General features: G+C 40.7%; 1 protein-coding gene across 3 annotated transcripts; it reads right to left on the bottom strand.

Moving 5' to 3' along the window:
- Positions 1–6: 6 nt before the first annotated feature.
- Positions 7–15,551, bottom strand: TMEM121 (transmembrane protein 121). Of its 3 annotated transcripts, XM_069103898.1 has the most exons (3): positions 15,319–15,551; positions 2,231–2,591; positions 7–2,029 (listed from the first exon to the last, which is right to left on the bottom strand). In XM_069103898.1, the coding sequence occupies exon 3, from the start codon at positions 1,992–1,994 to the stop codon at positions 1,071–1,073; it is 924 nt and encodes a 307-aa protein (XP_068959999.1). In that variant the 5' UTR covers positions 1,995–2,029; positions 2,231–2,591; positions 15,319–15,551; the 3' UTR covers positions 7–1,070. The 3 variants fall into 3 exon arrangements, with proteins under 3 accessions (XP_068959999.1, XP_068959998.1, XP_068959997.1); XM_069103897.1 differs by having other exon boundaries at positions 7–2,591; positions 15,311–15,551; XM_069103896.1 differs by having other exon boundaries at positions 7–2,591.
- Positions 15,552–24,577: the final 9,026 nt, after the last annotated feature.

The following is a 24,577-nucleotide window of genomic DNA, read 5'->3' as shown; positions in this document are numbered from 1 at the left end:
GTTCATTCTTGAGCAAAGAAACTTAGTCAATAACCAAAGTTGGGGTTCTCTCTGAGACAGGATCAGGGTTCAATCTCAGGCCATTTTCTCTGGGGCTAAATACTCAGGAGTCATTCAGTAGCTTCCCAGAGGGAATGAGACTATTAAAGGGCCCTGTTCTGAAATTCCTGGATCAGAGCTCTTCAAATAGGTCAGAGGTAGGAACAGGAATGAAGAATAGCATCCTGGTGACTAGACAAGAGAAAAGCTGGCTTCGGGGACCATGAAACTTTTATATTTGTGAATGAATTCAGCAAAGGTCTAGCTAGGACAGATGGGTAACCTATATACTGAAGGCCTTTGGGATAGGATGTGTCTGGAGTATATTGGGTTATGTCTCAGTAAGATGCGAACATCTCCCAGGGAAAATGCTAACGACCCAGAGCAGACAGATTAGGAAATCCTAAAGACAGAGAAATAGGAAGCTGCATCTTTATCACCCCCATAGAGCCACCAGCTGCCCATCCGTACAGCCAATCTGTCACATGCATCTCATATACTATGAGGCAATCTCTGAATCCCCAAAGTACCCTGGGGCCTAAAATTATTGAATATTGACTCTGAAGGCCCAGTCTTGGAGTAGAAAATTGTAAAGGAGTTTTTAAAATGACAGATCCACAGGCCTAAATTCAGGGAACATGAGAAGCACTCTTATCCTCCCTTTGCCCTCTCTGTCCAGCAAAGAGAAGATTCATTCCCAGGGCTACAGCTCAATTAGCCTGGCCTGGATTAAGTAGCCCTGGCAGTCCTTAAAGTGCCCTGGGAAGTTCTCTGGCCCAGGGAGGGTGGTCCAGGGATTGGAGGATCCATTTGGTTTTCAGGGACACCCCAGATTATTCCTGAGATGAAGAGGCTTCAGGGATCCCAGGCTGAGCCTGATTATAGGGAAGGTGGGAGCTCCTCCCATTCTGGTTCTAGCCCTGCTGTCCCATGCAAACCACATGTGCTCCTTGCCCACCCACCAGTCCCTCCATAGATTCATGTGCCCGAGCTTCATCCACACGAGCAGGGGCCACAGTAGGCAGTACCTGTCACGTGTCTAGTGTGTCCCGAGTAGGGGAAGGCCCATGGGGGACACCAGGGCCACTGTGAATAGGTGGTGCATGAGGCACTGAGTTGTGCAGCAATTGGGGTGGGGGGGGTTGAGGTGGTTGCAATTCAAGGGCAAGTGCCCCATGAGGGGGTGGGAAGTCGCGAACCTGGCGCCGATACTCCAAGAAGGTACAGGTCTTAGTAGCCAACGCTACCACATTCTTGCCAATGAAGATAGTAGAGACTCGGCTGTCATGGAAGAGCACCATGTTGGCAGCACGCACCAAGACAGTGACCACATTGACAGTGACCAGGCTGAGCACAGGGTAGAGCATCATCTTCTGAGGGGAAATATGCTCACCCTGCATGCTGATCTCACTGAGTGACACACAGGGCAGGATAAGCAGCAACATGTAGCAGTAGAAAAACATAAGACCCTCAGCCCAGAGAGGCAGCCCTGTGCGTGGAGGCTCCCAAAGGTTTGCCTGAATGTCCAGCAAGTCCAGCAGATCCAAGGCCACCCAGAAGAGGCGGCCACGCAGATCCTCCTTTTTGCGGAAAGTGCGCACGTACTCCATGCTGTCCAGGGCCACAAGCAGCAGGAAGAGTCCTGGCACACACACAGACAATAGAAGTGTCAGCGCCTTACGTGCAACTGGATCAGCAGCACCACGTCGGGCAGCCTTGTAGTTCTGGAAAATGAAGTAAAGCTTGATCTGTAGCACAAAGATATAGAGGAACCAGAGGATCATGGCATAGCCACGCTTTGCAGTACGCACCTCAGCCCCAACCCACACGGCCACATAGCGCAGGACAAGCAAGAAGCACACATCACCCACCAGCACGATGATACACACACCAATCTTCCGTGGGCCCTGGCTCTGCTCCACAAGGTAGGCGTCCATGAAGGCCATGCTACTCATGATGACCACTGTGGTCAGGCACACGTGGCGCTTGTCTGGTGGTGGAAGCACCATGGTGAGCCTTAACCACTTCTTGGCCTCCCTCCCCTCCTCCAAGAACCTCACATTTGAGGGCCAAAGATGCAGGCTGGGGTCTGAAATTGACTTTCTAAACCCTTGAAACCTAAAGTCAACCCACCAAGTCCCTTCTGGAGCTTGAAGTCAGGTTTCTATATCTCAAGAGTTTGAAGTCTTACCCTGAGGCCCTAGGACCTGCGGTCAGCCCCCTATTCACAAAGAACCTGAGGTAAGTCAGAGATAAAGGACTTCTTCAGCACTCAGTATACTCCAAGCATGCTCCAGACGAAGTCTGATCCAGGGCATTCATCCATCACACCAGAGAGGATGGAAGACGTCTTCTTCAGGAATGGGGATGCAATACACTGTCTTCTTGTGCTAAGGGGAAACCTTCCAAATATCTGGGGATGAGAATAAGGTGAGGCCTGGGTGGGACCACAGCAATGCTCTGGAGCTTCTTTATGGGTTTCCACCTGTCTGGTATCCACTCCTTCGGACCCTTCACATAGTTGGACCTTGATGTGAGCCCAAGCACACCACCTGAGGAAAACCATAAAAAAAAACATGGTGATGGCATCAGGACATGGTCTTAGCTACACCAACCTGCCTTAGGGACAAGGCAATCTCTGATCCTAACCCTTATTCAGACCCTCCCCTCACTCAGGGACCAGGGACTTAGGTTAAGGTGGCTTCTTCCTCCAAATGAATGGTCAACACAGCAGGCTCCCCAACCAGGGATTTTCTCCCATCACTAATATGTTTTCAGTATTCGATCCTCTATCTATCTCCTGGTCATACCCTATATTCATGCCCCACGGCCTTAGTCTCCCTCTACACTCCAGAGATCCCTTAGCAACAGTCACCTTTACTCCCTCTGCTTCCCAATCCCTCAAAACCTGCAGTCTCATTTCCCTAAGTCTATCAGTCCTCTTTCCCACTTCCTACAAGCTTACCTAAGGAGACACCAGGGTTAAGTTTTCTTCCAACAACAGTTGGCCTTTATCCCCATAAATGTCCTCAAAATGTCCCCATATGAGTTTCAGTCTCTGGGGAGCTCTGGAGGCCAAAGAGAATCACTTCTAAGATCCTCTAATTGATTAGAACTTGAAGCTGGTAGGCACATTAAAGATCATTTAATCCAAACTTTCATTTTGTAAACGGGAAATATTAATACCATTCTCAAACTTTTTTACCTCCTTAGAGTGGGAATTTTTTGATGATATTTTTTTCCTTTCCTATAGGCATTTTCTCATAGAATCATAAATACAAAGTAATTGACAGTGTTGCTGATATTAACTTGCTTGTTTTACTTGTTTTATTTACTACAATTAATTACTTATAACTATCATTCAACTATTTATTACTGTATATATTATATGCTTAATGATAATAATAGCTAGCATTTATAGCTATATATATAGCACTTTAAGGTTTATAGAATGCTTTACTAATGTTATTTCTTTGATCCTTATAAGTCTCCTGGAAGGCAGGTGCTATTATTATTTACAGATAAGGAAAATAAAGCAAACAACAAAAATTAACTGACTTGGCCCAAGTTCACACAGCTAATAACTGTGTAAAGCCATATTTGAATTCAGATCTCCCTGACTCCAGGCCCACTGCTCTATCCACTATGCCCCCTAGCTACCTAAATAAAAATTTAGCATTATTAGTTTGATACTTAGAAATTTTATATTATCACTATGCATGGAGATTGATAGGTTTAATAAGTATTGAGATAAAAAAAATTTATAGAGGTTTACTGATTTTAGAAGTGGACTCAGAGAATAAAAACAAATATCATATATGAATATTAAAAATAAAAGCCAAAGGACTCAGTGAAGGTAAGGGCTAGAGAGATCAAGCAATAATCCATGAATTAAATCTCCCAATCTACTGGATCATGCCAAAATGCCAGATGCACTGATGGGATCCAACACTTTGGTGTTCAGAAAATATTGGAGAAATTGGTAAACAGAAAAGCTTAAACAGGAGATCTTAGTTGAAAAAGAAATTGAAAAATAAGATAGCACAAAGACACACATTTATAAGAATTTGAGATGCTCATATAGTAAATAAAAGAGATGTTCAGAAACTGAAACAAAATGCCACCTTAATACAAAAGACATTTGTTAAAAGAAGTTCAAAAGTAAAATACTACATTGAAGCAGCAGCTTAGGAAGGTTGAAGCCCAGCTTGCTTTCCAGTCACTACAGAATGAGTGAAAATTTTTTATTAACCATTCATAATGTTCCAAGCCCTATGCAGAGGGCTTAGGATGCAAATAGGAGAGAGAAGGGAGCTTATATTCTAATGAGGAGACTATATGTATATGTATATATGTGCATATGTGTGTATATATGCATATGCATATGTATGTGTATGTATATATGTATTTGATCTCGAGGGGAGGGAATTATGGTCTAGCAAGTCTCAAAGATGGGGAGTAATCCATTAGCATACTCTTTTAAAGAGGCAGTGGTAGTGGTATTTAGGTATATTTCTCTGGAGGAGGGAGATGGCATACAGAGTAGAATATGACCAGGGTGAAAATGAGGACACAAGGTTTCAGGGAATGCTAAGTCAAATTGCTTAACTGTTTTCAGGCATGGCCTCTGGTGCTCCAGTTTGGAAGGTGTAGCAGCATGGAAGAATTTCTGACAAAGGCCCTCCACAGAGTAAAGCAAACACCATTATATAAAGACCTGATCATTTTGCCTAGGGCTAAGGAGGACCCCAGTTCGGACAAGGATTGGATCGGGGAGGGGTAAGGGCAGAAGCCAGAGGCAGTACATTTACTGCCAAAAATCTAATTTGTAAAGTCTTTTAGAATAAAGAGATAACAGTTTAGAAATGATAGTAGTGGGAAGGGAGGCTAGGTGGCACAGTGAATAGAACACTAGTCCTGGAGTCAGGAGGACCTGAGTTCAAATCAGGACTTAGACTCTTAACACTTACTAGCCATGTGACCTTGGGCAAGTCACCTAACCCCAATTGTCCTGCCTTCCCCCCTCCAAAAAGAAAAAAATAATAATAGTAGTGAGCCTGTGCTATCAAGCAACTTAGATATAGATGTAGAAAGATCAATGGATCATAAAAGAATTAGGAACAACCAATCTATAAACAGGCTAAATTACAATGTAGCAGAAAGAGTAGTTAGTCATTCTGCTAGATGTAAACATTGCTGAATGATAGCAAATGTTGCTTTGTACTTTTTGATATGTATATTCAGTGTTACTGATTATCTACTGTTATCATATTTAAATATTATCACTATTACAATATTGTATTTTTTTCTCATTAAAGCTGCCTACCAAGTGGTGCTTTACATTATAAAAAAAAAGATAGATTTACATATAGTATATACCATAAATATATAAATTATATTAATATATAATAATCTTATAAATAATATGCAATGAATCTGTATTTTTATATAGTACATATCATAAACATAGATTTGTTGTGAAGCACCCCCCCCCCAATTATTTTTCAAGGGACTAAAATTTTTTTTTTACAATGGGGAAAAATGTAGTACCAATTTCAACAGCCTCCCTCACTGACTATGTAGCTATGGGTCAATAAAAAGAAAGAGAGTTGCCAAAGACTTATGGACTGCATAGAAGTCCCACACATATACACTATTAATATTTTATTCAAAAGAAGATTCACTAAGTACAGAACATGATGAGCACTAAATAACATCACAAAACATGAAAATAAATAAACTTGACAATTAGGAAATGAAATTATTGATATAAAAGTCATTTTCATCAGTAGTCTTTATATAGTCAGATCATTGACTTGTTAGAGGAAAGATCAAAATTAATGCAAAGCTAGAAGAATAAAAATGTTCTTATTTTTACAGCGTTCAGTTAAAACAACCCAACTTGACATTTTAAGATGAATTGCTCATATTTAAAAAATGGAATATAAACAAAGGAAACAACAAACAATACAAAATATATTGGGAAAGATTTCCCCATCCATTAATAGGCCCATGTGACCTGCTTGAGTCATATGGAAACCTGAGTCACATGAGTCTGTGGTGGGAGGAGCCTGCTGAACAATGGAGCAGGAAGAGTGCAGCAGGAAGGGTGAAGCAGAGCCCAGAGGAAGTTGGTCAGAGTAGTTAGAGCTGAGGGAGAGAAAGTAGGCATTGAACTGTGAGTTTTAATTTGTGGAAAAGCCCTAGCAAGGGGAAGGCTTGAGGATGGTGGTGCCCCCTACAGTGTTATTGTGTATAGATTTCTTTGTTGCTATAATGGATTTGGCTTTCTGGTGTTGGGATTTGGCTTTCTGATGTCTGAATATATGTTTTGGTTCTGTCTTCCATGTGGAGAGTCTGTTATATTTTGCAATTCAGAATTACACTGGTATATTCATAGCTGCCATAGGCACTGTGAATATTGCATTGCTGCTACATTTGGCAATGAGGATGGGATCACAAAATATCAGACCTCTATTTGGAGGCAGGAGAGCTTTAGAGAGAGAAATGGATATCCCAGGAAGGGAGGATTTACCTTATTCCTCTCTAGCAACAGAATGGGCTAAAAGCACAGGGCTTTGTGAAAATGGAATTGAGGCTACAGAAAGAAGAACCTAGAGATTTGGAAAGATGTTTGCAAGGAATATCAATAGAATCGGGGAAAGAACTGGCAGGGGTTTGTTGGACAGACTGGGCCTTGCTAGCAAGTTATCACTTTTTGTGTAAAAGCAGAGACAAGCTGCTGGAAAAGAAAGTTCAGATGGAAAGGGAGTTAGCTGGTTTGCATGAGAATCTTTCTATGCCACAGCATTTGGCCTCTCCTTTAAAACAGCAAGCTAGTCAGGTAGCAAAAGAGAGAGCCTTTGTGAGTTTGGCTCAGAAAACGAAGAAAAAATTTAGCAAAAAGGAACATGCATGCAGACTTACACAAGTGGACCTAGTTGGGGCCCCACCAATTGCCAGGAGAATATGTGGGAGGAAAATGAAACAAAGTTAGATGAGGAGGCTTTTACAAGTACAGATGTTTGCCCCATACTAAGAAGAAAGCAGGACAACCAGGGAGGCCACACAGTGTTTAGGGAGGTAATTGAGGATTTTTAACTCAGCAGGAGGTCACCGATATATTAAGTTGATTCACAGAAAGGATGGGAGAATCATTAGTGTCTTGGATAGTGAGAATCAGTGATGAAGGGGCCAGAGGCGCATCAATAGATAGTGTAGAATGCTTGAAATTTATAGGTATTAGAATCCTTTTGTGTAGCAAGCTTTTAGGGATTATCATATGCAAGGAGGTAACAATGGAACTAATGTGCTAGCTTTAGCTGCCAAGGGATGCAATTAAATGTATCCCACTGATTCTATGTGGCCTAGTGGAGGGAGACCCTGGTATTCTCTTAGAGACTTTATGAGAAAGTTAAAGGAAGAGGTAATGAAGATAGTAATCATGGTCGGAGACACAAATGTGTATCACAATATCCCCTTAGCAGTTTCTCAAAGAAATATCATAGTGAAGGTGGCTCCTCCAGCAGGAGCACCTAATTCTGACTCTACTGATTGGTGAGATAGGTCACCCTCTTTTGGAGGTGCTGGATAAGATTTCACAGTTGAGTGATTTGGGGGGATGGGAAAAAGATAAATTTCCTTGAGAGAGAAGAGTAAATGACCAGTGGATTCAAAGTCAGAATAGATTGACAAGAAGAGAATTGTTCACTGCTCTATTGGGAGCAAGGGTAGATTTTAAAAGAATAGATGGCATTCCAACTGAAGAACTGCATAAGATGTACCAAGAAAAGGGGCTTAATATTATACTGAGCAGGAAATTAAGAACTGACCCTACAAATCCTCCTGAAACATTATATTCAAGTTCGTTACACCTGTGGGGAAGATAGAAAATTGGCCAGGCCCCAGTTCAGATTAAAGAAAGTATATCTCCAGCCAGAATGATGATCCCAAAACTGCAAATTAGAAAACAGTAAACAACAATGAATAAGGCTGTAATAGTGGATTTCATTGACTCCAGAAGCACAGCTGACCCTATATCTACCTTACTTCTGGTTATTGTCTTCTTGTTTCTTTTTGGCTTTTTGTTTGTTAAACCTGTTTGCTAGATTTGTTTCCTGCAGGCTTACTACCTCCACCTGCAGATACCTGATCACTTAAGTCAGAAGTCACCTCCTGTCAACAACTATGATGTGTCACCCTTAGACCTGGCATCGACCAAGCTCCAGATGCCAGCTAAAGAACTGACCTCTTGCATGGGAACTCTTGGAACAGGATAGCTCTACATCCAATTTCAGTAGGAAGTAGCTATGGAAGAAGAGACCATTGCCCCTTACCGCAAGATTTGGGGCCCCATTCATTCAAGAGGGAAATGATGGGGTGCTTGTGCTCAAGCCCAACTCTAAGACATTGTTTTATGTGCTTATTTTGTGTTATCTCTGTTATATTGTTGGAAAGTTCTGTTGACACCAGTTACTCCTAAACTCCCATTTATGTAATGCATGTAATGGATCCAAAAGATCTTGGGGCTGAATGTAATGGTAATGTAAATGGGAAGATCTTTCCCATCCAATAATAGGCCCATGTGACCTGCTTGAGTCACATGGAAGCCTGAGTCACATGAATCTGTGGTGGGAGAAGCTTGTTGAACAATGGAGCAGGGAGGGTGGAGCAGAGCCAAGAGGAAGTTGATCAGAGTAGTTAGAGCTGAGGGAGAGAGAGGAAGTAGGCAGTGAGCTGTAAGTGTTCATTTGTAGGAAGGCCCTAGCAGGGGGAAGACTTGGGGATGACCCTCTTTCATGAAGTTGCCCTCGGGTGTTATTGTGCATAGATTTCTTCGTTGCTACAATGGATTTGGCTTTCTGGTTTGGGGACTTGGCTTTCTGGTGTTTGAATAAATGTTTTGGTTCTGTCTTCCTTACATAGAGTCTATTATGCTTTCTGATTCAGAATTATGCTGGCATGTTCATAGCTACCATAGGCACTGTGAATATTGTATTGGTGATACACCTAACAACTTACACAGAACTGGATTATGATGGACAGCCTATGGAATTCACTCATCGGTACACATAACTTTGGACAGACACTGCAAAAGGACAATTTGGGTTCAGAATTAAAGAAGAGGATTAGGCTGGACAGGAGAAGAACAGACTATAGGCAATTGCAGAGTCCTGCAACAGTCTTCTCCCTAAAGAAAAGACCCATCTTTGTAATACCAATTTTTTTATGGTGTTGTTGAAGGATCCTGAGTCCTAGAGCACTCTAGTCTATAAAGGATTAAAGCTAAGTATCACTCAGAGGGCAATGGAGAGATGTATGATAGGTGGGTTTTCTTGTCTTATTGCATACCTAGCATTTCTAGAATTATGTCAAATAGAAGTTGTGGCAATGGACCTTGTTGCTTCATCCTTAATTTCACTGGAAAAGAATGTAGCTCATCCCTATTATACATTATGTTTGCTCTTGGTTTTAAAAAGTTATTATTTACCACACTAAAGAAAAGTACACTCATTGCTTTTTTCTAGAGTCTTTAACAGAAATGTGTATTTAATTTTGTCAAAAGCTTTTATTTATCTATTGATATAATAATATAATTTTTATGTTCTTGTTATTAATGTGGTCAATTATATTTATAAAACTATATAACTGTATGTAATCATGTTTATAAAATTGTGCACCTAATAGCATTCCTGGTATTAATCCAACCTGATCATGTATATTTGTGATTTATTTCCATAGTCTCTGATAATATTTTATTTAAATTTTTTCCATCAACATTCATTAGAGATATTAATCTCTAATTTCTTTCTCTGTTTTGACCCTCCCTGGTTTAGGAACAAAGACTATATTTGTATCATAGAAGAAATTTGCTATTATTCTGTAAGAAATGAAGAAAGAGAGCCCTGAGCAGACTTGAATGAACTATTCAGAGTGAAGTGAGCAGAGCTAGAAGGACAATTTATACATGATATCAATATTATAAAAATTAACAATTCTGAAAAACTTTAAATGCTTATCAATAAAATGAACAATCATGATTCCAGAGCATCAATGAAGAAGAATACTGCCTACATCAGCAGAAAGAGATAACAGACTAATATGCAGAATGAGAAATGCATTTTTGAACACAGTCAGCATTGTTTTGTTTGATTCTACTCATATAAGAATTCTATGTTTCTTCCTTTTTCTTTTTTTTCCCCAATGGGTATGGGTAGGGATGATAATGTAAAAAAAAAAAAATCTTGATAGTTGAAAAATGTAAGTAAATAAGATAAAGAACTATGAAGAAAAACCATATCAAAGGCTATTGCCAAAATGCATGACAAGAGTGAAGAATTACTGTTGAAAAGCCCACCATATTTCACTACATAATTACTACAACCACATAACTGTTGCACTGTTTTTTAGTCCAAAAATTCATCATGCATAATTGTCACATGGCATAATGTTACATATGTGTTCATCATGCCACATAAAAGGTAAACAGAGCAACAATGGCACATGGATATGTATTTATCTCTCACACATTATAAGCTGTAAACCTAGAATTCTCAGTGCATGTACTTTGTCAATATTCAATTTTAACATACATTTGCAAGTATTCCATTCATCCTAATCTTGCACTAAAGACAGTTTAGTAATAAACTGATCTTTAAATAAAATGATCTTTAAGCAATACAGGCTTTTTTTTTAATTACATAATGGTCACACCCCACTTTTTTGCAAAAAAAAAAAATTGGCATAAAATCTGCAACTATTGTGAGGTTAAATACAGTATGTCCTCATGAAATCAAATGAAAATGAGGAAGGGCCCAAGCATGATATCAACATGTTGGATGGATACTTGAAGAAAACAAAAGCAAAAGATTGGCTGACAAAAGATTGGAGACAATATCCACAACTGATGAAATCACAAAATTAAGTATTTAAGTAGGTACACAACTATTTCCACTCCAACAAGCATTTTTGGGCATCTGCCTTGGGGAAACCATTTATGGTTCCTGATCTCAAAGAGTTTACATTCTATTGGAGGACTTTACATCTAATTTCTTGAACCTGGATCATAGTTGGAAATATGTTGAAGTGTTCCTTCAGAGACCTCAACCATCTAGTATCACCACAAGAACACTGATATAAAAAGAAGTGCTTTTCTGTCGGTAAACAGTTTTGAATTGTTAAAAACACTACATCATTTCTCAAATGCAGTCTAGCCAGCTCTTTTCTTCTTATTCATTTCTGAGCCCAGCTCTATTGGCAGTATTGATATACTAACTCAACAAACAAGTCTTCTAACTACTTATCTATATATTAGGCATTGTCATCTATTTGTTTTGTCATATACAGATTGCTTAACCAATCTGTTTTAAACAAGCATGTTTCTCATTCAGGAGGCTCTGTAATGTATTTGGCAGTCACCATAAATTGGTATCGTTTGCAATACAGAGTTTCTAAAGGACCTCACCATCCCTCTTCCATTTAGATAACACCTCAATTGATGTTAATAATCAAGTGAATACTGAAAAAATTCTCTCTATTTTTATTTAATAAAGAATATCATAAGATTCCTATATACCCTTTACTATATAAAATTTCTATCAATAGCTTACTAGATCAAGGATAGAGAAAATACTTGTCAAATTTGCAGATGACACAAAAAACTGGGAAAGATACACTGGATTATAGAACTGGGATGCCAAAGAACCTCAAAAGGTGGGGATGATATGTCAAAACTAATAAAAATCTTACTTTTGCATTCAAAAAATCAAGTACAGAAGAGGCAACAGATGTCTAGATAATAGTTTATGTGAAAAAGAACTAGAAGTTTAGTGAACTGCTAACTCCATTTGGTGGTATAGAAGTCAAATTTGACAGCACAGTGAAAAATCTAAAGATATCTTAACCTATATTAACAAAAATACAATGTCCAAGTAAGAGCGCCGGCCCTGGTGTCAGGAGACCTGGGATCGGTTCTGGGCTCAGATACTTGGCACCTACACAAATAACTGGCCATGTAACCTTGAGCAAGTTACTTAACCCCAATTGCCCTACCTGCCCCTGGCCCTGCTCCATAAAAAAAAAAAAAAAAAGATAAGGATGAGGGTAAGAAGCTGAGGATTACCCCAAAGTTATGACCCTGGTGATAGTGTACACAATAGAAAAAGAAAAGTTTATAGAAGAGGTGAGTAGAAGAGAAAGATGAGTTCTGTTTTAGACATGTTGACTTTGAAAGGCCCACAACACTTTGAGTTTGAAATATACAATAGGTGGTTGATGATAAAGAACTAGAACACAATAGAGATACTAGATCTAAATATATCGTTCTTGGAATCATCTGAATAGGCATGATATTTAAACCCATGGATGATGATGAGGTGACCAAGAAAGAGAAAAGAGAGGGCCCAAAACATGAGGATGATGACCAGATGGTGAAGGAACCAAAAACTGGAAACCATGCTACATAATGATCACTTGAAAGAATTAGGGATGGTTAGCTTAGAAAACAGAATGCTTATAGAGGCTATGATAGTTGTCTTCAGCCATCTGGAAGGGATGTCAAACAGAAAAAAAATCATTAAACTTGTTATGCTTAGTCCCCGAAGGCAAAAATAAGACAAATCAGTGAGAATAACTCAGAGATTTTGATTCCATATAAAGAAAAATTTCCTAAAAATCAGCTGTCCAAAAGTGGAATGGATTTTCTTTAAGTGTTTAGCACTCTGTCATTTGCAGTACTCAAAAGACTAGATGATAACTTATCTAAAATCCTGTAGAAAGGATTTATGCTCAAGTTTAAACTATATGACCCCTGAATCTTCTTCCAGCTCTTAAGATTTTGTGGTTCTAAGATTCTGTGATTTAAGGTGCATGTAGGAAAACAGGCTGGCACCTTCCCCTCTCCCTGTATACATTACACTCTGTCACACATGCATTAAGCAACCATTTATTAAGCACTTAAAATATCCAAAGATCTGTATACACATAGTTGTGGCCATGACCTCATGTACATATACACCTAGACAAAACCTTGCCCCTTTCTCCCTTATCCAGGACTTAGTCTTCTATTTATAGGCCTCAATAGAGACTGAGCCAGAGAGAGCAATAATACTCAATATCATCTTCCACTGTTCAGTTCTCTTTGACTCCAGACCTGCAGGTCCTGCTATCTGAAACACATATTCTCCTCACTCATAATTCAAACACTGATCTCAGGATGTTGTCATATCACCAAAATATTGTCAGCCAATTACAAAGTTTCTCACTGAAAATCTCATTTTCAGAAAGAGACTTAGAGAATACTAGGTATACCAGGGTGGAAGGGAACATGTAAAATTATTTTATTCATGTCTCCACTTCTAGGTCCCTCATCTCACCTGTCTCTAACTTATGGTAGCTAGGTTTTCCACTCATGCTGTTTTCTCTGCCTGCCTCTGTCTGTACCTCTTTTTGAATCAGTGTCTCCTTCTCTGAATTTCTTTGGCTCTCATTCCCTTTCCTCTGCCTATTCTTCTCTGGTCCTTTTTTTTTCCCCAATGGGTATGGGTAGGGATGATAATGTAAAAAAAAAAATCTTGATAATTGAAAAAATGTAAGTAAATAAAATAAAGAACTATGAAGAAAAACCATATCAAAGGCTATTGCCAAAATGCATGACAAGAGTGAAGAGTCTCTGACTCTGTCTCTATGTCCTCCCTTTCTCTATTTCTCTTTTCTGTTCCTCCCTTCCGGTCCATTCCCATCTGCCTCTATGCCTGTTTCTGTCTCTCTTTCTTCCTTCCTAGAGTTAGAAACTGTCTTCTCCTTTTCACTATCTCTATTAAATTCATATTTTTATGTCTAACTGAATTATTGTTTCTGTCTTGATTTCAGATACCCTGAGACCCCTTTTCCTTCTGGACCCAATTTTATCCTTTAACTGGCTCTGATATTTTCCTGATCTAAGGTTCCTAGGTCTCTTCCTAATGCCCCTAGAACCAGATTTAGGAGACCGGGCCTTCCAAGAGAGTTGGGGAGAGGAGGTATAGTAATCTTGCCCCCTAAACCCTGGACAATACTGTCCATTTTCTGCCCCTATCTCCCAGATATAGACTTTGTCACCCAATCCCCTCCCACAGCCAAGTTCCGCCCTAGATACCCACATTCTGCTTTACCCCTTTATCTTGGGCCTTTGCTTTATAGACTCATATCCAGTTCAGTCCTCCTGCCCTGGGACTCCATCCACAACCCAGATCAGTCCTGATGCTTCCCCCCTCCCCCAACACATACACTCCCTAGACCATATTTACATTTAATTTTCTAAGTATATTTTTCTTACTCCAATAGAATATAAACTCATTGAGGGGAGAGTCTCAGTTGTGTCTTCAAATTACCAGCACTTCGTAGTGTCTCACACCCAGTAGGTGCCTAACAAATGTTTGTTGAATGAATGAACTTATGGATGCTCTTCAAAAATTGGTGATGTGTCCAATTATTTCACCCCACTATATGGATTAATGAAGCTTTTTTATCTTCTTCACCCTATCCTATCCTTCCCTCTTCCTCCCCCAGAGGCTGCTGGTCTCTCCATACCCCAGTCCCAGACAAACATTCCCTATGAGAACTGATCCCCAAAAGTCTACAAAGGAAGAGAGGAGGTCTGATTGACCCTGCCCCACCCCAGCCCAACCCCCAAGCTCCTGCCCCAATAAAATCAGATTGAATGCTGTTTCAGCTATAGTGATACTACTCTAGTCATACCCAAATACTGCTGGAGCAGGCCTGTTTAGGGTCTCAAACCCCCAACACTACCCGAAAGGCTTCCATACCTCAAAACTCAGGCACCCTCAGTTCCCTCAATCTTTATCTCCATTCACTCCATCTTCTTCATCCCTGATCCACCCTATTACTCTATATTTGGCCTAATTGCCCTCTCCCCTATTCCCAGACCCCCACCACTACCCACTACTACCAGTTCTCCTTATATCTGACCCCCAGTTCCCTTCATCTTCCTCATTTCTCCCTCATATATCCACACCTCCCCCTCCAGAGAAAGAATATGCAGGGCCTCTGGATAGGAGTGGGGGGAGGGGAACAGCTAAGCACTCAGAGGCACAGAGAAGGGGACAGATGTAGTACGGGTCCTCTCCTCTTCGGGCCCAGCTCGAACAGCCAGTGCCTAAACTGGATGTCCAGTTAACTAGCCCCGGGTATGGTTCAAATCACCCCAAACCCTTTCCAGACCCAGGAGCACCCTCTCCCCAATCTCATCTCCCTGGTTCCGGCTGCGGCCCACCTCCCTACCAGGCACCACCACTGTCCAGGTGCTGAATCGTCTGTTCTTCTGAGGCTCACGGTTCCTTGCAGGCAGAACGCAGAGTGCAGGGGTCCAGGCCTGGGCACCCGTCCCCAGTCCCCAGTTCTAGAGTAGATTTTGCACCGGCGGAGACTGTGGCTAGAGGGCGGGAGAGGCAGTGGTCCCAACCCTTGCTTGAGCTTGGAATGCGGCTCCTTCCTCCGCCCCTTTCCCCTCCCTTAGCACCTCCCTCTCTCTCCGTCCCCTCCAAGGTGGAGCCCCCTCTCCCTCCCCCGCCCCATCCAGCAAACTGCGTTCTCTTCTGGGGAGACAGCCACGCCTACTCTTAGAATGGGGGTGGGGGATGATTGGGGGTGAGCAGAGAAACACACCCTGGGACAGGACGTGAGAGAAATCCCCAGAATCAATGGAGCCCCAAACCCAGGCAACCTGGTACCCCTCCCCCACACCTTCATCCAGTCCCGCCCCTCTGTCCAAGCTGGTTTCTAAGGCGACGCTGGCAGAGATGCTCCCAGGAACTATTTGGATAGGACTGAGGATTCTCTCACCATCTTCCATCCCAAGAAGGCATCCACTCAGTGGCCCAGGGCCCTCCAGCCTCAAGCCATGCAGCCTTGGATAAGGATGTAAATTCAAGAGACTGAATTTTAGAGTTTGTTCACCCACAAAACATAGGCATACGCACACATTTTCTTTCATAAAGATGCTAGTTACAGAAAGTCACGCACATGCAAGTGTTAAGTCTGTAGACACAGGAAAGGGATTTGTAGTCTCCTTACTCTAGAAGTACAAACTGGATAAAGGAGAAATTATTCAAGGCTTGTGTCCAATTTCGGGATCCATTCCAAGGTTGCATCTGAGTCCTAAGAAGGTTCTCAGATCTACTTCTCAGACCTTCTTTATGAAATCTGAGGGACTTGCTTCAGAATACACATCACCATACAGGACACAGCATTCTGAATGTCCAATATTGTATACTTTACAAAAGCCTCAGCTTTGTATGTCAGTAAATCACCCACTCTCTGATCATCACACTTTCCACATGGGTCACTGTACACTTCTGCATCCTCCACTCACATCACTAGGGTAGAAGTTAGCCTGATGTGTCTTAGTGACATTGAGGAAAGGTGACTGATGCAATGGTAGGAGATAAAGTTAAAAAGTAGTTGGAACTAGACTGGGAACAACCACAAATGCTAGACAATCTTTATGAAAATGGTCTATACATATTATTTTTTAATTAATCTTTTATTTATTTATAGTTTTCAACATTCATTTCCACAAGATTTTGAGTTACACATTTTCTCCCCATCTTTCCCCTTTCCCCCACAGCAAGATGGAGAGCCTACTCAATATCCCTTAACCCAACCTACTCTCTCTTACATCCTCCCCAATTCCCCGCTAACTTTCTAGTAGGGCAAGATAGATTTCTATACCCCAGTGCAAGTATATCTTATTTCCTGGTTGTATGTAAAAAACAATTTTTTTAACATTTGCTATAAATTTCTGATTTCCAGATTCTTTCCCCTCTTCCCTCCTCACCCATCTGCACCGAGAAGACAAGCAATTCAATATAGGTTGTACATGTGTAGTTACGCAAAACATTTCCATAGTATTTATATTGTGAAAGACTAACTACATTTCCCTCCATCTTATCCCACCCCCCACTTATTCTATTTTCTCCTCTGACCTTGTCCCTTTTTAAGTGTTTGCTTCTTACCCTGTCCCCCAAGCTGCCCTCCCTTCTATCATCCTCCCTCTTATCGCCTACCTCCCTACTTTCCTGTAGGGTAAGATACTCAATTGAGTGTGTATGTTATTCCCTCCTTAAGCCAAATTTAATGAGAGTAAGGTTGACCCATTCCCTTTCACCTTCCTGCTCTTCCCCTTCATTGTAACAGTTTTCTCTTGCCTCTTTTAAATGAGATAATTTACCCTATTCTATCTATCCTTTTCTCCTTCTCCCATTATATTCCTCTCCCACCTCTTAATTTTATTTAGATATCATCCTTTCCCATTCAAGTTATCCTGTGCCCTCTATGTATACATGTACACATATACACACTCACATATGTATTTATACACACATACACCCTCCTATACATACATAATATGCATGTATACATATACATATAAATTCCCTTCAACTATCCTCATACTGAGAAAAGTGTCATGAGTTACAATTATCATTTTTCCCTGTAGGAATATAAATAGTTCAACTTTAATAAGTTCCTTATGATTTCTTTTTCCTGTTTACCTTCTCATGCTTCTCTTGCTGCTTTTATTTGAAAGTCAAATTTTCTGTTCACCTCTGGTTTTTTCATCAAGAATACTTAAAAGTCCTCTATTTCACTGAATGACCATATTTTCCCCTGAAGCATTATACTTAGTTTGCTGGGTGGGTGATTCTTGGTTTTAATCCTAGCTCTTTTGACCTCGGAATATCATATTTCAAGCCCTTTGATCCCTTAGTGTAGAAGCTGCTAGATCTTGTGTTATCCTGATTGTGTTTCCACAATACTCAAATTGCCAGTTTGGCTTTTTAAGGCATTCTTCTCCTCACTGGCTTTTTGGGCCTCTTTTGCCATTTGAGCTAGTCTATTTTTTAAGGTGTTATTTTCTTCAGTATTTTGGGGGGTCTCTTTAGCAGGCTGTTGACTTGCTTTTCATGATTTTCTTGAATCATTCTCATTTCTCTTCCCAACTTTTCCTCCACTGCTCTTACGTGATTTTCAAAATCCTTCTTGAGTTCTTCCATGGCCTATAAGCAGTTCATACTTTTCTTGGAGATTTTTGATGCAAGAGTTTTGACTTTGTTGTCTCCTTCTGGTTCCATGTTTTGATCCTTTTTGTCCCCAAAAAAGGACTGTATGGTCTGATTGTGCTTCCTCTGCTTGCTCATCTTGCCAGCTAATTACTTGACTTTTGAGCTCTTTGCCATGGTAGAACTCTGTTTCCAGAATGGTGAGAACTGTGTCCGAAATTGCTGGGATTTTCGCAGTTTCCTGAGCTATTAGGAGGGTGCCCTCTTTACAGCCCCCACAAGCTCTGGCACACTGGGTGCACACCCCAGGACCATCACTGAAGACTGAGACCTAGATCCAAGCAGGTCAAAGCAAGAACAATTACCCTCTGAATGGTGGGTTGGTTCCCCTATGATCTGCAGGCCAAGAGATTTGGAGACAGCCATGCAGCAGCAGCTGGCAGCCACCACCTCTCGCCATGGGAGAAGGGGCCAGACCACGCTCTTCTCCACCCAGTTCCAACAGAGTTCCCTATTGACGTTTTACTTTCTCTTTTATGGGTTGAGAAGTCTGGAAACCGCCACAGCTGCCAGTGATTCACTTTCCTTAAGTCTGCTCTGGCCAGTCTGTGCTGCTGGTCGGGCCAGCATGGCTCACATGGGACTGTGCTCAGCTCCCAGCTCGGTGCAATGGACCCTTCCTGCTGGCTTGCCAGGCTGCCTTCAGTGGGAGATTTGTTTCTCTCTGTCACTGTGTGGGTTCTGTAGCTCTAAAATTTGTTTAGAGTCCTATTTTACAGGTATTGGAGGTGGTTGGATCAGGAGCTCATGCAAGTTCCTGCTTTTACTCTGCCATCTTGGCTCCACCCTCCCCCCATCTATGCATATTATTAAAAGTATACCTTATGAAATTATATCAAGTAAACTTCCACAGGCATTTTGTAGAGAAGATTACCTGAGACAGCTAGGTGGTGTAGGGCTTGGAATCAGGGAAATGTTAACTAGTTGCATAATCCTAGGCAAGTCACTTCACTTCAGTTTCTTCGTTTGTTAAGTGGAGATAATAAGAGCATCTACCTTTTAGGGCTGTTGTGAAGATAAGATGGGATAATATATGTAAAGTATATAAAATATAAATATACAAAATATAAAAAGCAAGCCTTAGAGTGCCATACAAATTTTGGCTATTATTATTTTATCTTCATAAAACACCAAAAAGACAGTATGTATGGAATACAAGATCTTACTATCTTTACTGTTTGTTGACTACAAGTGTTTTACTTTTTAAAAAGATGGCAGAAGGGACAATGCTCTGGACTTTGAGTTCAAATACTGCCTCAGACACTTATTACAGTTATATGAACCTAGACAAGTCAATTAATCCCTCTGTGCCTTAACATCCTCTTCTGTAAAACTAAGAGGTTGAACTCAATAACCGATCATACTTCTCAGTAGAAGAAAACAGAGCCTTAAAGGTTCCAAAAATCATATACTAAGATCATATGGAGGGGGTGGAGTCAAGATGGTGGAGTGGAAACAGGATCTCTGCGCAGCTCTGGCTCCCACCATCTCTATGCCCCAGTGCCTGTATATCTTATTTCCCAGTTACATGTAAAATAATATTGATAGTAGTATATATAGATATGTATATTTTTTTTAACATTTGATTTTAAAACTTTGAATTCCAGATTCATTCCCTTTCTCCCTTGTCACCTACCCTTACTGGGAAGATACACAGTTCAATACAAGTTGTAAATGTGTAGCTATGTAAAACATTTCCATAGTGGATATATTGTGAAAGAGAGAGCAGATTGGAGGAGGGGATATCCAGTGTGATCACTATTTTGGGATGGTGGGTAGGGGAAAAACAGGGAGAAAATTTGTAACTCAAAATCTTCCGGAAATGAATGATGTAATCTAGAAGTTAATAAAGCATTTGATTAAAAAAAAGATCATATGATATTTGTTGATAAATGCAACTACATATACTATCTTCAATGATCCCCTGAATATGAATATCAAGTAAAGTATAAAACAGGGAGATATGTTCACCAAAATAGCTTACCAGTTATCAAAAAGTTTTCTCCAAGCAAAGATCGAATGCAAGATAATTTCTCCTGATGACCCTGTTTGTAGATGGCATTGTACTAATTGCATCAAGTCCCAAAACATATTAGGGCTCCATCAATGAAGTCTTTGTCCACTCAAAAGAGATCATCTAAGTAACTCACATAGGATCATAGATTTAGAACTAGAAGGGAACTTACAATTTCAACCACACATCTATTTACAAATGAAGAAACTAAGCCCCAGAGAGGGAAAGTAACTTGCCCAAAGTCATGGGGTAAATCTGGGAGAAAGTCCAAGACTTCATGTTCAAGAGCCCCAAAAATAGCACTATCCTCTGCCTCTATCTATCCCTCAGGCCACTATCCATGCATCCAGCCTGGGTCCCATAGACATCATCCACAGGAGCAACCCCTGTGGAGAGATCTAATCTAACCCAAGGTTTCCTCAACAGCTACAACTCTGGGAAACCAGAAAAAGTCATTGACATCCTTGGCACTGTCAAGCAGTTTAACATAAGAATTACATTTTTATCAATGAAAATGTCACTTTTAAAAAGATGCATTCTCATCTATCTGGCTACTGTACCCTAACAACCACTGCACCTTTCCATCAGCCCAACATTACCTTCTTACCAACTTACCTTCAAGAGAAATATCATTAGTCATGATATGCATTTTCAGACATGGCCAATATGTAGATTTGCTTTCTTTGACTATAATTATTTGTTAGGAGAGTGGGGAAGAGGTTTTGAGGGGAGATATTGGGGGGGAAAGGGACTAGTGCTAGTGATTTCCAAAAAGTAAAAATACAGAAGTGAACACTGATGAAAGATTTTGTTAAATGCAGAAGAGAACAGAAAGAGGTTCAGGTGGAGATAGCCAATCAAAATAGCTTCAGAACTAATGCAGTGAATTTGTTACATACGTGTGTTTTTAAAAACAAGTTATATATAATAGAAATTAGCAGTTTCCTATACAATTCCCTATTATGGTCTTTGAATACCAAAATGTTTGTGTTTGTTGGTACTCATCAAGTTTATAATTACAAACAATTTAAATAAAAAGCATTTTAAAATCATCAGTCAGAGAAAGATGCCTACAGATCCGTATTATCATCAGAAGACAGTGCTTACTTCTGGGCTGGTCCAGCTTCCCCTTCTAAAAAAAAAAAAAGAACATTACATAGCTTATATGAACATAGTACCCTATTTGATGGCTTCCTTCTTCCCTTCTTTCTGCCACATTCTTACACACACTTCCTTCCACCCAAACTCGAGGTCAAAACTATTCTCTGTCTCTTCTCCCATTACTTTTATGATCCCACCATAAATTAAGCCTTACTCAAGAACCCTCAGTGACAGCAAAGAGAGTTGTAAGCCAATCATGAAGATTATTCAAGAATTATCAATAAGATGAAGGAATAAATATTTCACTTCTAGTATACTTGGAGGGCAAGAAGTTTGTAGGAAACCTCAGAGACTGTATTACGTTTTTATTTTTGGCAGTATCAAGTAATAGCTATATACACTAAGTGCAAGATAGTCTCTAGTCTATAGCTGGAATGGCTGGAAAATCCACTTCTATTCTTTAAGTTATATAGGAGATTCTGAAAAGTTCTTTGAAAGTATGGAAGAATGCCTGAACGTGTTCTACTCAACTGCTTTTGATTAGCAAGAAGTTGCTTCAGACACTGGAAGAACAAGCAGAAATAAAATTATCATCAAAAGACTATCTAATCCTTAAAAAAAAAAAAGAAGAAGCTGAGGCAGCTAGGTGATGCAGTGAATAGAGCACCAACCCTGAAGTCAGGAGGACCCTAGTTCAAACTTAGCCTCAGACTCTTAACACACTTACTAGCCCTGTGACTTTGGGCAAGTCACTTAACCCCAAATGCCCTCTTTAAAAAAAAAGACAGACTATCTAATCACCCACCTATTTTTCCCTTTTCACTGAACTCCAGTTAATCATTGCCCTGTCCTGGTCCATTTATAGTGGACCTCTTCCCTTTTTGTGTGAATTAGGATGGTGAACACTGCAATTCAAGGAAAAGACACCAACTTAAAGGAGCTGGCCACAGGCAGTTTGTATGGAGAGCTCTCATAGGGAACTATAATAGATATTCATGAAGTATGGCTGGGGACCAAAAAAGCAAGGTGGCAGTGAAACTGCAAGATAAACTGGTGGAGGTGGGAGAGTTGGACTATTCCTTGCTCTCTACTCCACGTTCTCTCCCTTCTTCCATCACTCAGTAATCTTTTTGCATTTGAAGTTTAGGCAATTGTTATCTACCACCCAATAACAATCACACCCAATAACAAGTTTTCCACAGACCCCCAGGTCACTCTCCTTCCTTCCTCAATGAGTTCTGTACATGATTCATAAGTTTTCTCTCCTCCCTAACTCCCACCTTCATACTAGAGGACTTCAAATACATACTGAATCTCCCTCAAACTCCCTAATCATTCCATCCCTCAACTTACTCATTTTCTATGAGCTACTCCTCCATCTCACTTTGGGTCACACAGAAAGATGGTCATACCCTTGTCCTTGACATCACCCATAAATGTTCTACCTGTGTGTTCAACAATTCCAAAACCACTTTATCTCATCATAATCAATTAGTTTTTCACCTCTCCCTGTACCTTTCCTTATAAGATCTTACTTTTCATCTACATGTGACTTCCAATCGCTTGACCCCTCAATTCTCCATTAGGCCATCTTCCTTGTACTAGCTATGCTCTGCTCCCCATTTTGACCCTCTGGTGAATCAGTTCAACTCTACACTATCTTTCTCTCTTGAATCCCTAGCCCCCTAACCATATCTGGCATAATGAGGATTATGCCCAACCAAGCCTCAGCTTTGGATAGCTCCCACCATTCACAGTCTTTGATCCAACATACATGTAACTGAACAAAGATGGAGAAAATCATGCAACTGTTCTGCCTGGGACCACTCTCTTAAATACCCTTCTCTTCTGTGACACTGACACAACTCTAGTGGAGGCTTTCATCACCTTACGCCTGACCTATGTATACCCTGCTGGTAAGTCTGCCTACCTCAGGACTCTTGCCCACTCCAACCCATCCAGCCACTAATCTAATTTTCCTACGGTGCAGATCCTATCACATCACTCCACACACACACTCAGTAAATTTCAGTGGCTTCCTATTGCCTTCAGGAACAAATACTAAATGTTCTGTTTGGCATTCAAAGCCTAACATAACCTAGCCCCCTCCTACATTTTCACTCTTCTTATACCTTACTCCTAGACTTACTCTTCAATCCAGTGACACTTGGCCTCCTGGCTATTCCACAAACAAGACACTCCATCTCTTGGTTCTAGGCATTTTCTTTCGCTGACTACAATACCTAGAATGTTCTCTCTCATCTGTTCTAAATACTAACCTCCCTGATTACCTTTAAGTCCCAATTAAAATCTTTTACTGGAAGCCTTCCTCAATCCCTCTTAATTCTAGTACTTTCCTTCTACTAATTATTTGCTATTTATTGTATATACATACAGCTTGCTTTGTATACCTTTGCATGTTAGCTCTCCAATTAGATTGTAAGCTCCTTGAGGACAGAAACTGTCTTTTGCTTCTTTTTGTATCTACCTGACACATAGTAGGTACTTAATAAATGTTTATTGATTGACTGAATCTTCCCTTCCAGTGACAGCTACATTAAGCTGGGAATGAGTGAATAAGTATATTCTCAGAGATCCATCATCATATGTACTCCCCACCCAGGTCCTCTAACTCCAAATCCAGTGCTCTTTCTCATTTTTTTTTTTAAGCAATCGGGGTTAAGTAACTTGCTCAAGGTTACACGGCCAGTTATTTTTATGTGGGTGCCAAGTATCTGAGGCCGGAACCAATCCCAGGTCTCCCGACGCTGGGGCCGGCACTCTTACACTGCGCCACCTGGCCACCCCTAAGCAATTGGGGTTAAGTAACTTGCTCAAGCTTACACGGCCAGTTATTTTGTGTGGGTGTTAAGTATCTGAGCCCGGAACCAATCCCAGGTCTCCCGACTCTGGGGCCGGCGCTCTTACTCACTGCGCCACCTGGTCGCCCCTCCAGTGCTCTTTCAATGCTATTTCATCTTGCCTTTTATTCTGGGTACCAGTAAGGGCCATGAGGCAGTATAGCTGGAGGAAGCAATGTTCAGATTCACAGGACTGTGATCCATGGATCCCTGATGCTAGTAACACTCCTACAACTTTAGCCCTCATAGGCAGGAGACTTTACAAGCAATATTGAGTCATTTTCCATGGTGCTGAGAAAAGACTTAACCACTGAGCAACAATGGAGATAAGGGTCAAATCTGGCCTCAGACACTTATTAGATGTGTAACCCTGGGCAAGTCACTTAATGCTTTTGCCTCCATTTCCTCATTTGGAGAAGGAAATGGCAAACTATTCCACTATCTCT

Source organism: Petaurus breviceps, unplaced genomic scaffold (assembly GCF_028583685.1).
Source record: "Petaurus breviceps papuanus isolate PSGF00001 unplaced genomic scaffold, PetGlider_PUasm1.0 64, whole genome shotgun sequence".
NCBI lineage: Eukaryota > Metazoa > Chordata > Mammalia > Diprotodontia > Petauridae > Petaurus > Petaurus breviceps.
The sequence above is the reverse complement of the archived record's forward strand: the minus strand, read 5'-3'. Positions and strand labels throughout refer to the sequence as shown.